Source organism: Pelobates fuscus, chromosome 3 (genome assembly GCF_036172605.1).
Source record: "Pelobates fuscus isolate aPelFus1 chromosome 3, aPelFus1.pri, whole genome shotgun sequence".
In the NCBI taxonomy this organism is placed as follows: Eukaryota; Metazoa; Chordata; class Amphibia; order Anura; family Pelobatidae; genus Pelobates; species Pelobates fuscus.
Window position 1 is genome coordinate 27,580,283 of NC_086319.1, and position 13,581 is coordinate 27,593,863.

General features: G+C 37.7%; 1 protein-coding gene across 2 annotated transcripts in view; it reads right to left on the reverse strand.

The window, feature by feature from the left end:
- The window catches only part of CPED1 (cadherin like and PC-esterase domain containing 1), a 187,979-nt gene that overhangs the window by 12,860 nt on the left and 161,538 nt on the right, over positions 1-13,581 (reverse strand). For both annotated transcript variants that reach the window (XM_063446835.1, XM_063446834.1), the window contains 4 exons: positions 10,602-10,738; positions 7,300-7,520; positions 3,267-3,368; positions 1,526-1,613 (listed from right to left, as the gene is read on the reverse strand). In XM_063446835.1, coding sequence (XP_063302905.1) covers positions 1,526-1,613; positions 3,267-3,368; positions 7,300-7,520; positions 10,602-10,738 — 548 coding nt within the window. The remainder of the gene's footprint in view (positions 1-1,525; positions 1,614-3,266; positions 3,369-7,299; positions 7,521-10,601; positions 10,739-13,581) is intronic.

The following is a 13,581-nucleotide window of genomic DNA, read 5'->3' on the forward strand; positions in this document are numbered from 1 at the left end:
CACCACAGTGGGAAACACATTTGATCTCATCTTCACCAATATCTGTAATGCCTTTAATCTCTCCAATGTTCCTTTTCCTCTATCTGACCACATCTGCTGACCTTTGACATCGGCATACCTCGTACCCAAATTACACCACTCTTGGCATACCAATCTCGCAGACACCTGCACTGTCTTGACCTACAGCGATTCTTCACCAACCTCCAAAGTCTCCTTTCACCAATCTCAAACCTCACCTGTCCTAACACTGCCACCTCCCTCTACAAATCCACCCTCTCCTCTCAACTAGACATCATGGCACCTCCTACACTTAAACACAGCAAGCGCCCCCAACTACAAGCTGACCCAATACCTCCGACAATATTCCAGAACTGCTGATCAATTAAATCAATTAAACTGTTAATAGCTCCCACTCAGCCCCGCACCTTGATTCCTCTCCTGCAACTGTCATTAAAAAAACACACTAAGTCTTAAGTGAATACTATTCTACCAATCTACTGCTCTAATCCTACCCTTACCTTTTGTGTCACTTTACCCAGCTCCCTCTAGAGTGTAAGCTCATTGAGCAGGGCCCTCAACCCCTCTGTTTCTGTGCATCCAACTCATTTCAATTAAGTGTTTGTTAGTCCACCCATTGTACAGCGCTGCGGACGTTGTTGGCGCTATATAAATAATAATTATTATTATTATTCAATATGTTAATATACCGCCAAATACAAAATTGCATGAGATTTATTTTTGTTATGTGTTTATTAAACATGCACACAGTCATTTCTAATATATTGTTATTGTGGTTTCCTCTTTTACACGCCTCTGGGTTCTAGTGCATATTGACAATTATTCAAAACCAACTTGAAATCATAAATACATTTTCAGTGATGTTTCTCACTCCTGGTTCTCACTATTTACTATCGGCACAGAGGAGACCCAGAAAATAAACCCGACATCTAGTACATGTTGGACATTAGACGTGGAGATTCGTTTCAGGCCAAACTGCAATTCAGTTGAATTTAGACCAATCGGGTGATCTGACAAATTTCCAAACTCCGAAACTAAATGTACCCGAATTTAGAACCAATTCAAACCCGCAATGCCGAACATGTTTGTTTCAGTTTGTGATTATCAGTTCCACCACTGGTGCGATAAAAAATAATAATAGAAATGATTGAAGGGAAAAAAAAAGATGATTAATGGTTAGGGGACAGTAGCTAAATATGGATTTTATACACAGAGAGATTCAAGAGAAATTCTGCTGAAATGAACTAAGATTCAGACAAAATTTGGGTGTCTTGGAAAAATAAAATATTTTCAGGAAATTTGGTTTGGCCAAGCCGAATATTTTCGCAATGTATATCTTTCTTTTATAAGTCAAACACAAATAATTATTTGGGAACGCAACAATTTAAAAATGTAAAGAATAACAGCTGATTGCGAGGCAAACCTTTTTCTCCAAGTCTGTACATATCTCAATTACTATCCGTCAGGTACATACACAAAAACATAATAATCGAGGCATTCTACTTACCTGTGACAAAGAACGAATGCCATATACAGGTAGGTGGAAGCCCATTCCTGTGGATTTTATAATAACCAAAATATCAGAGAGGTTCTCCCTGTGAACAAGACACATTTCAGCGTTGTGGTTTAGGCATGAAAAATACATTGTGTTAATATGGGATTAAAATGCATTCCCAGGCAAGAAAAACAATAATGGAAAACACATTACACAGTACTGCAGCTTCTCCGGAAAAAACAAAATCAGAATCATCCATTTACCACCTTATATCTTCTACAAAAACACCTAAAGTTCAACAACGATTCAGTGTAAATACCTCTCATATTGTTAGGCAGGTTGGTTAGAACGTATCAATATTGGGAAAGGTGGCCACAGGGTGTGACTAAATCCCCATGATTTCCACAACCCATCGGTGTTTAAAATGGCCTTGGAAATATTCAGATTGCATTTTGCATTTTGCATCGATTTGTTTTATAGGTGTAGAAAAAGTGCCACTATCATGCCTTGTATGCTTTCGATTTCTGTATTTCAATAACATAATTCTAACATCAGAATTGTTGCAATGTATTTCAGGTTTACAGAAGAGTTTAGGACGATGCTACATTTAATGTATTTTGGTTACATGGTTGCCCTTCTTTTAAGTTAGCTTTGTCCGTGGTTTCCCAAGGTTATTTTGAAATCATGCATTCAAAGCTGCGAATGAATGAATTGCATTGTGGGAAAGCATCACTTTGAATCTATAAATCAACCTCAACACAGATTTTTCACTGACTGCTTGCAAAAAGAATATATTAGACCTATATTAGCATATATTAACATAATGAAGGACACATTTATTCCACAAAATCAGTAAGATGGGGGCAATAACATTTCTGAAAATAACCTGGTAACTTAATTCTTGCAGTATGAACATTTATTAAAACCAATCTTGACTGGCAGTGCGGGCATTTCCTGTGTCCACAGATAATTACAAACATGTTAGAAGATTGACAATACAGACCTTTATTGTATTGTATGCAACTTAGTTCCTGGTCTAAGGGGGATTGTCGTCACCAATAATCAATCAAATTGTATGTAGGGTGAAAATACAACAAATATACCTGTCTCTTGATGCTTAGCTAAGCAGTGAGAGGTTGTCACTTCCCATCATATGGTAATTGCATTGCCAATCATATTCTCCTCTGTAAATCCCTTTAATATTTTGAAAAAGGCTAGTATTTTTTTTAAAAAAATGTTTTAATAAAGTATGTGTGTGAATGTGTATATGAGCGAATATACCAAAATGTATATATGTCTGTCTTGGCATCTGTCAGTCTGTCAGTCTACCCATCCATCCATCCATCCATCCAACAGTATCTTAGCCAGCTGGTAGTGAGCATTAGTTTGTTAAAAACACCTATAAATACCCCCCCCCCCCCCCCCACCACCTCTCCCTCTCCCCTCCCCCCAATCCTAGTTCTCATTTAAAAAAATCTGTTTAGAGTGGACACATGTGTCGCGTATATATGATACCACATAACAAAAAAAAAATTCTGTAAACATTGCAATTGTATGCAGATTGGTACAAATGATGTTCACTGTAAACTTGAAAATTGCTTAATAAAAAAAAACAAAAAAAAACACCTATAAATAAGTGTTGCTTTCAGATATCAATATTCATAATTTTTTTCCCATAAATCAATTAGTTAATACATTTAACCATAACATTTCCAACAACTGACTTTGCCAAAGTCCGTGTATAAGACATTACCTGTTCAAAACATTGTAAATCATTTTCAGGTGATTTGGGTTGAGCCACTGGACTCCGCCAACTACCAATATGGTCTGGTTTGTGTTCTTCAGCGGACGTGATCTAAAATCCAGAACGGAAATCAAAATAGGAATCTACAACAAACTTTTCACATTTGGATTAGCAGTGACCTGGGAATCCCACCAGGGAATGTTTTCAAAGAATGTCTATTGAAAATCTTACCCACAACATAATTAAATAAAGGTTTTTACTTACCTTATTACAGTGCTAAGGTTCCCTCGGCGCTGCTTACTTCTCTGCCAGGAGTACCCCCAATTCCAGTTTTTCCTTTTCTGTATACGTTTGGAGTACAGACCAGATTCCTTTTGAGTTGAATACCCTGCCCCGCCCCCCATTTGAAGAAGATTTGGATAGTAATGGCACATTAATAATAATTTTAATTTGGTATAGAGCAGATATTTGATATGCATTGTGAGTATATACATCAAAACTTTAATTGCTTAATTATGACACTGCATTTTTTTTTTATTCAGTTTTTATCACATTATTCACAAAGCTCTTGCAATAGATTATTAGAGTACACTTTAGTATCCACCAGAAAACAAAAAAAACAAAAGATCTAATGGGTGTTACCACCTCTCAGACCTTCAGTCTTTAGAGTGCAGCGCTATATTTAAAGGAGAGGTGAATAAATTCCTCTTCAAAGTGTTTAAACACTTACCCTCTATGTACCACTTGGTATATAATGTACATAAAAGGAAACAAAAAAAGATATACAAATAATTGTGCAGTATATTTAGTAATGCCCCAAAAGGTTGCGAGAGTTAAGAATAAAAGTGAACTCACATTTTTTAGAGCCTTTTCCAATTATAAGATCTAAAAAATGTGAGTTAACTTGTATTCATAACTCACGCAACCTTTTGGGGCATTACTAAATATACTGCACAATTATTTGTATATCTATTTTTGTTTCCTTTCATGTACATTATATACCAAGTGGTACATAGAGGGTAAGTGTTTAAACACTTTGAAGAGGAATTTATTTACCTCTCCTTTAAATATAGCGCTGCGGGGGGGCGGAGCCAGCAACCGAGCTGAACGGTCGCACAGCAAAAGAGCTCCGGCTTTTTCGGGCCATAAACTGCCCAATTACCGCTATTCCCAGCATATTGAGCTCCCCAACGAGACAACCAGCAACAACTGAGACAATGGGACGAAAAACCAAAAAACTTAAACAGGACAGACCGCGCGCGGGCAGGTCCGAATATTGTGGATCTCCTGCAGCAGACACGTGAAACTGCTAGGCCCAAGATGGCCGTTTACATGGACAACTACTCAGAGATGTCGGACGACTTCTCCTCGGGAGAAGAGGCGACGGACCTCACCCCGGTACCAAAGCAGAAACCGGTAACCCAGACAGCGGATGCATCTCCGGTGACTACGGGGGTACTGAAGACGCTCCTTGCGGACCTTCAGAAAACAATCCAAGCAGACGTCGCCACGATCCGCAATGAAATACAAGGCCTGACAGGCCGCATGGGAGCGCTGGAGGTTACCACCGGCGCCTGTACCGACCAACTGACCTCTCTCCAGCAAGTGGTTCAGGAGCTTCAACGGCAGAATGAGGCACACGAACACCGCTTCACGGCCCTGGAGGACGCACGCCGGGCTAATAATGTAAAGATTAGAGGCATCCCAGAGGCCACTCAACAGGCCGAGTTGCCGCACCTGCTCAGGCGCCTCCTGACAGCTCTGATACCAACGAGGCAGGCCAAAGCAGTTGCCCTTGATGACTTCTTTAGAGTCCCGAAACCAGCCTCGGCGCCCACCACAGCACCACGAGACCTCATCGTGAAGTTCCAGCATCATTCGTCCAAAACCGCAGTACTAGCGGCGACCAGAGACTGCTCCCCATACACGTTTGAAGGGATGGATTTATCCTTCTATACTGACCTCACTGGGGGCACCTTGGCATGGCGGAGGTCGCTCCGACCTTTCACAAAGCTGCTGCAGAAACGAGGAGTCACTTATAAATGGCACCAATCCCGCACATTGAGGATACAACACGGAGGGACTGACCATAAGGTACGAGACCTTCAGGAAGCCAAGGCCTTATTGCCGACACTGGGACTCCCACTGGACGCTCTGACTATTGAAGAGCCCCAAGGAGTGAGCCAGCCGCAGAGCAGATGGAACCCTGACAGGATCACACCCTTTGTTCCCCGACGACCTGCAGTAAACATGACCGGGACTGAGCCCACCTGAGGCCCCAGGCTGCCTATTGCTTTACCACAGGCCTTTATGGCACCAAGTTACCTGTTTTAACAGTTAAAGTATATAAGTTAGAATACACCTTGAATTGCATGTTACTCCCTTTAGGAGAGGTCAACTGACCATACCACCCCCCCCCCCACGACCCTTTAAAGTGCCTAGGCTTAATTCGGACACGCACAGGCTAGTCCACTATCGGCACTGAACATACTTAGCCTCACCCAGTGAGCTTGGGGATATCGTACGGCTACCCACATTAAGCCTCCGTTAAGCCGTTTGTATTTTTTCTTAGCGATTTTAGTAGAAACGTTTTAATCCTTAATTTTAGTTATAACTTTTTCAGTCTACTATGAGAATGGACCGAGGCGCTACACACTGCGACTGGTACATGACATACTTAAATGGCCAGGACACCTCCACTACACATGGTCGCATAAAATATAAGGGTTTAAGCACTAACCTGGTTAGCACAACACATGATTTAACTGCGAATGTAGCAATGTTTTTATAAGTTATCAGTTATGTACTATGTATATCAATTTTTTTATTTTTTTTTGGTGAAGAGACTAATCTTACCCACAGTCCGCATCCCCCAGCCTCTTACACTACACTAAGACACCCACCTTGTACGACTTATGCATGCACGGAGCACTTCAGCAGCGTTCTGATTAGAGGTTTAACCACTTTAGCTAGCAACATGCAACACAGCGACACAGAACGTAAAGATTTGTACCGTATTCTTGTGCCCATTACAGTGACCACAAACCTCATTACATTTAATCCCTGTGCAAACACGGAAATAACCATATAAGCATGATCTCTACCAAACAGCGCAGAACAAACCAGTAAATATCTATGTAGTAATTATCCAACACTGAATCTAGCTATGTGTTAGCTCTTATATAAAAATGTGCACTGTTTCATTGCCATGACTGTACAATAACAATGATGTGCTTAGGCTTACAAACGCTGTTGTGGCGATGTAGGCTGTCTTGTAACTTTCATGCACGCAAAAAATAAAGAATTTATAAAAAAAAAAATATAGCGCTGCACTCTAAAGACTGAAGGTCTGAGAGGTGGTTACACCCATTAGATCTTTTTTTTTTTTTCTGGTGAATACTTATGTGTGGTGGGTCATAAGGAGTACCCACAGAGTGTATACAACAGCTAAAACCTATTTTATCTCTATACGATAATACTACACAGCGCCACTAATTCCACACCTTTTCTATGTATATATATTCTGTAAAATACACTTTAGCTTATTTAGCACTATTTAATTTGTCTCCCACATTGGAAGTAGTGTAGGACCCACTGATATTGGAGTACTTTTAAGTAGTGGTGGGCTTGACACAATATGGCCATATGATGGAACTGAATCCCCATATCTGTGTGCTGAGATAGGAGATTTTAGGTAGCGTTCTTAAAGGTAAAACTGTATTTTTATGTGTGCTCTGTTCCTTAATCTGTATTATGTACTTGTCTGCCTATGTCATGGAGGAAGCATGGCCTCCTCTTGTGTAATCAGACCAACACGCATCATGGAGGAGCTTTGGAGACTTGATGCACATGAGCGTAAGATCAATGCTATCCCATGGGGGTTATCTCATCGTGTGATCAAGTTTTACTTGGTCAGTGCAGTGGAAGACCCTACAGTGGCTCTCAATGTAACAGCCACTGGAGGTGTGTTTCTGCATTTGAATTTGAATTTGAATTATCTATAGACCATGCCACTGAAGGATTTGTGTAACATGAGTAGTACCTGAAAAGTAGTTGCTTTAGTGCAAGTTCAAAGGTTGGCCGTTGAGTAGCGTTGATCCAGAATTGGGGATAATATGAGTAACCAACCATTGTCCTTTCTTGATTTACATTTCTGTAGAATCTCATATCATGAGACTTCTGCCATTCTTGCAAGGTTTCATTTACTCGTTCTATCAAATAGTACATTATGCCTCTGTTAGTTGAATCTCCGATAAACAGAACCTGATTGTTAAGGAAAGAACATATTCATGTTACCCATCAATCATTTGCGAGCAAGATGCAGAAAATATTGTTATCTATATGCCAATGTAAGAATTTATGTTAGACGTATCTTGTATTTAAACACATATCTCGAGGACTGCATGCCAAATCCATAGCAAATCTGTTTCTAGACCAATCGTCTCATTAGTCCACACAGGCCATGCCTTCATATTGACAAAAAAAAAGTGTTTCATTAGACTGGGAAATATGAAGATTTATAAGGGAATCAAATGTGTTAGGCCAAAATACCCAAACTGCAAAAAGTCAACAACTATTTTAACATCTTCGCTATTCTGACCTAAAAATTATAATTCACTTCTTGGTTCTCCGCATTTACTAGTTTAACCCCTTAAGGACACATTACATGTATGACATGTCATGATTCCATTTTATTCCAGAAGTTTGGTCCTTAAGGGGTTAAGGATGAAATCTCAACACATTTGAACACCCTCTTCAATGTCCTGTCTCAAAGTGTTTATTTTTTCCTTATTAGAAGGACACTTTTAGTTTAGGATCAGGAAATGTTGTCGGGTGAAGTGCTCTGCTAGTTATATGCAGATAGCAGATCTATGAAAACTACTGATCGTTCTCTAATATTTTAATATTTATATGTTTCGATTTTGGAGAGATGCTGCAATTTGCTTGTGGCCCAGACTTGATTGTTGCCAGTGGAATAAAATCAAGCCAACAATGAGGATTCCATTAGCGAGAGTAATTTGTCCCTCTGGAGCTTTCTGGCAGATTGAGTGAAGTTATCAACTTTTTAAATTAGGAAAAGATTGTTTTAAACTAGTACTCAAGAACATTCAGTTGAGGCTTCTTCAATATACTCCTTGAACCAGAACTGTACAATCCTTGAAGAGTTATTCCAAACAAAAAACAGTGTTTTCATAATCACATAAACAAACATAAACACCAAACTTAAAAAAAAAAAGATAAAAATAAATAAATGCTAAAACTTACCTCCATTCCAGAGCCAAGGGTAAATTCTGAAAGCCTGATCCTCCTCAGCTGGCATTACTCCCACCATTAGCTGTCTGACACCAACATGCCGTGTATGCTGGCATCAGATGCCAATTTTGCTCTTGTTCTGAGCTGGCTAGTGAAACTATCGAAGGTGGAGTTACACTTCCGAGAGGTAAGGGATTATTCTCTGATCAATGAAGTGGTCATGGTACTTGGAGTAACCATTTAACTCTAGAGATGTTCTTGGTTAATGATGATTGGTCTGACAATTATTACACTATGTCACATGATGGGTATCGACACCTGAGCACAGATTGTGTAGGAAATTTATCAATGTGTTTTGAAAAGTATATTTTATTTTTGGTCTTTAATTGGTTTGCATTTTTCTAAAATTGATCTAAAATGTAGACTTTTGGATCTGTTTTTGGATGTATCAAAAATTGCATTTTTTTTCTAGTTTTTTTGTTGATTTTGTACAAAAATGAAAAAAAGATTGAAAGATTAATGAAGATTAATTTGGTGCCATTTGTTGAAGAGCTGTAATGAGTGATTAAAGCTATAATAAATATACCCCCATAGGGTTTTTTTTGTGGCTATCACCTATTGCATGCATTTATTTTTACTGGGTTTAATTGTTGAAATTTGTTAAGTAAACAAAACTTTTTATTGAATTCAGAGGAATCCTTTAGATATGCAAAAGAATTTCGACTAATCAAAAACTAAAAAAATATTCAGAACGAACCGAAAGAAACTAAAACAGAAATTAGTTCCGTGAACACCTCTACTAAAAAGTGTTGACTTTTCTCTACCCAAATTCTGTCTTTATCCGTAGAAATATCCATTTCCATAAAGACTGTCAAATTTAGAGAGGCATAAAAAAAAATACTTTTTTGGTGGAAAAAGTAAAGAAAATATTGATACATCCATTGTGTTGATTTAATAAATTGCACCAAAAGAACATCTAAAAAAGGTGCAAAATTATCATTTGATTCCATTTGTTTGTCAATAATGTTATGGTTACACAGAGCAGACACAAGACTATTCAGAAAAATAGACTTGGTGTCATAATGCGCTGAAGAGTTTGTACACTTGTTTGATTGCAACACGGTGTCCACATGTGTCTAACAAAGAGTTAAAAAGTCTCTGCCATCAGAACATGTACTGACAGCATCAAATAGTACGCATTTCGCTTTCAAAGTCTACGGTATATCGGAAAATATCAAAGTGCAGTCCAGGTCCCATTAATCACCAGCAGCACACATTATACTGTATTTGTTATTTTAAATATAACGGAAATGTCAATGTCATAGTACAAAGTTATAAACTGCCCTAGCATTATTCCCTGGGGCTTTATGTACTGAAAAAAAACAAAAAAGTAATTACCTTGGACGGAAGTCATGCTAATTAAGTGGATTCTTCTTGATGGTCTTTCTTAAGACCTAATAAATGTTATCTATGATAAAAGACAAGAAATTTCCCTTTGCCCTGATTGGGTGACTGCACAAGATTTTTTTTTTTACGTCTCTTTGTTCTGTTTTTCATCTTGATTGCTTTGATAAATAACTAGGCACGTGTTGAACGTTAAAGAATTAGACAAAACAGAATATATTGAACATGAAAGAACTATATATATATATATATATGTATGGGCCCCGGACATACTTAAAAAAAAAGAGAAATCTCAATTTATCCTTTCTGGTAAAATATTTTTATACATAAATAAAAATAAATAAATGTATATATACATATATTTATATATTACTCTAGGAAAAATTTGATAGAATATATAAAACAACTTGCATTCTATCATATTTGTCTGTGAATGTCTATGTTTTTTTATGTAGTATATATCGTCATGGATTTTAACCACTTACTCCTTTTGAAATGATTAAATAAACAACAATTCACACAACACTATATTTTTGTTGTTACTTAAGTTAGATTTGATGTATTTAAAACGAATATTGTCCGTAGAAAATGTAAATGGAAGCTATGGTTAGTAATATACACACATACTTTTTAAAATTTTATTATGAAATGTCCCAATAAAAGCCACGTCCCTGTAATACAACATACCTTTCTGTCCTGTAAGCATTGCTGTAATGCCTTTGTTGATAAGATATGATGGTGACATGTATATGGCTGCCAGGACATCACCCTCCAATCGCAGGTTCTGTTGTCTGCACAGCTCATACAGGGAACAATCCACTGGCCTAAAATGACAGGATTCTGTGAATGTATCATAAACTTCAACGTGGAATGTGTTCTGGGATTCTTAGCAGACAGTATAAATAGGTGGAGATTTATCAAGCCGAAATAGGTGCTATTCTTGGGCAAAGTCCTAAATATGGAGCCATCACCATGGAACCCAAAAGATTGTATTTCAGCACTTTTACACCCAAAAAGATGTAAAAGTGGAAAATATTGAGGGTAATTTATGGAAAGATATGGGGATCTTGTAAATAAGGAGAAAAGGAAGAAATATTATTGGGAAATATGACAAGAAGGATAATAATCTGGAAATATGCCTGGTAGCTGCTAACAATATTGGAACAACATGTATTAGTCGTTGTATTTTTTTAGATCAACACAACTTAATAGGTTCTGTTGCTACTGATTTAAATATAAACTTGTGTAGATATATACTGCAATGGAAAAATATTATATGTGAGATTATAGGAAATTATCAATAATGGGTTTATTGAAAGCAAAGTAAGTGAACTCATTAAAAGGTAAAAACATAGTCCGTGAATACCTTTTTACCTGTATTATATAAGATTGTATCCTCTCCAAACAAACAGAAATATACACAGCAGATGTGTATAAACATAAAGTTTAACAAAACAAAATAATAATGTCAAATATTCCAAATTGAAATGTAAACAGGAGTAAAGTTCATTGGATGCCAGTACGAATTACACATGCAGTTCAAAAGTGAGAAGTTGGGCCAAGATAAATATTCAATGAGAAGGATTTGTATAGAATTGCTCTGAGAAAATCCGAATGCAATGACCTTTGCAAGAGCCATATGTGGAAGCAGTGTATGGTGTTTGGCTAAAGTCAAAATCAGGTTTAACTTCTTCCACACTGCTTTGACATGCACAGAGTTCATTGTAAATAAACTCACTACTGGAATTTGTCCTGGTTTGGCTAGGTCTGTCTCAGCTGTGAGACCAATGCCCTACTGGCCAGATGCCATAGTCATTGGTCTAAATTTTTCTCAAGTTGCGTTGTAAAATGGCAATGGTGCATGTGTCTGTGTTTGTTTTTTTTTTTTTAAGGGCATTGAAGATTGTGACGAGACCAAGCTCGCCACTGTGCATTGGAGGAGCCTGGTTGCCTGCCTGCTGCCTTTTGACTATGGACCGGCATTTAAATACTTTATTTTCCTATGCAGAAAGGTCTATTCATGTATTTCTGCCCTGGCGTTCGGTAGATTCTCAGCTTTACTGAATGAACTTATTTAACCCAGATAGCTATGCCATGGAGCCTATTCGTGTAATAGAAGTCTTTGGCTCCATGGCAATTGAACTGTATGTGTGTGGTCTGAGCACCATTCAGTAATAATGTGCGCTCAGACCTAAGCAATCTGGGGATATGTTGCATGTCTGTATTTTATGAAATAAATGTAACCTTGTGTATTTTATTGTATTTTACTGTATTTTGCTACCATGTGGCTAATGGAGTTTTGCCTCTGTCCTTGGAGATAATTGGATTACTTCTCAATTATCTCCAGGATAGAAGACTATGTGGAACTGGTTTTGGGCAGAAAAACCATGCTTCATTTGGTCACAAAGGACTTCAATCTATCTTTTGAACCAATGGACCAATATGGATGATTTTGACATATGTTTGTATATGGAGTATAATTCTGGAAATGTAAGTTTTATGTGAATGTGATGCATACTTTTAAAGTTATGAATAATGTGGAAAAACTGTATTTCTCTGCCTGTGATAATTACATTACCCATTGTGTAAGGTAATTGTATCACAGGCAGAGGGGAGGATTTTGTGTGGAAGTGTCTGAGTGTATTGTACATGTGTATTGGTTGTTTTCCAAAACCCTGTGGGTGGTACTAATGTGTAAGAATGTGTATATAAGAACAATAAACCCACAGCTCTGTCTGTTCAGGGCTTGACCCTCAACACGGAGCTTTGTCTCGTTCTTGGGGGGATTTATTGTATGCTGTTCCAGTTCGACTGCTAGGAGTGTAAACCTTTCGTATGGTTTTTCCTATTCGGCTGTTTACGGCATTCATATGGTTTCCTTTTCAGCGGATTGGTGCCTTTGTATCTGGAAGGGGAATATCTCCTAAATGGCTTTTAACCCCTTTTATGCCTGGGGGTGCCGTTACAAAGATACAAAAATGAGCATTGACTGGATTTTTCTATGAGCTGGTATTGTCCATGATGACTTGACGTCACCCGCGCTGGCCACCATGGTTTATTTGTTCACATATATTCTGAACAGTTATCTTGTTTGAGTTGCAAAGTGCATGTGTTTTTTTTTTTTTTTACTTGTTTTCAGAAAACTTTTTTTTTTTTTTTTTTTTTTTTTAAATTCTGAAACTTTTTATTGAAATTCGGAAAAATTGTGAGAACCATAGTCATTGGGGTTTATTTCCAGACACTTTATACAAGAATAACTGCACAAGTTTGCAATGTTGACTAAAGGTTCTATTTCAGAGAGCTTTTGTTGTGAAATATTTGGAGAAAAGATTTCACTCATAGCTAAAGACAGTCCCTGTGCTATACAAACAGAAAATTCATACAGAAGAGAAGTGATTTTTTTCTTTACATTGTAAAATGATACTAGGTATTAACCCTATTCATTTGTCTTTGTTCCGTTATACTGTTACTATGTATAACGTATGGCTGTCATGTTTGCAGACAAACTGACATAAACAAAGAGCCGCACATTTGGTGGCATGGCCTATTCACAGGTAAAGAAAAATGATGAAGTGTGCTCGTTGTACAGAGAACAAATGGTAACGACAAGTGCCACTCATTCCCAGTACTCTCAGCAAAGAAAACATCAATTTAGAAATAACAAAAT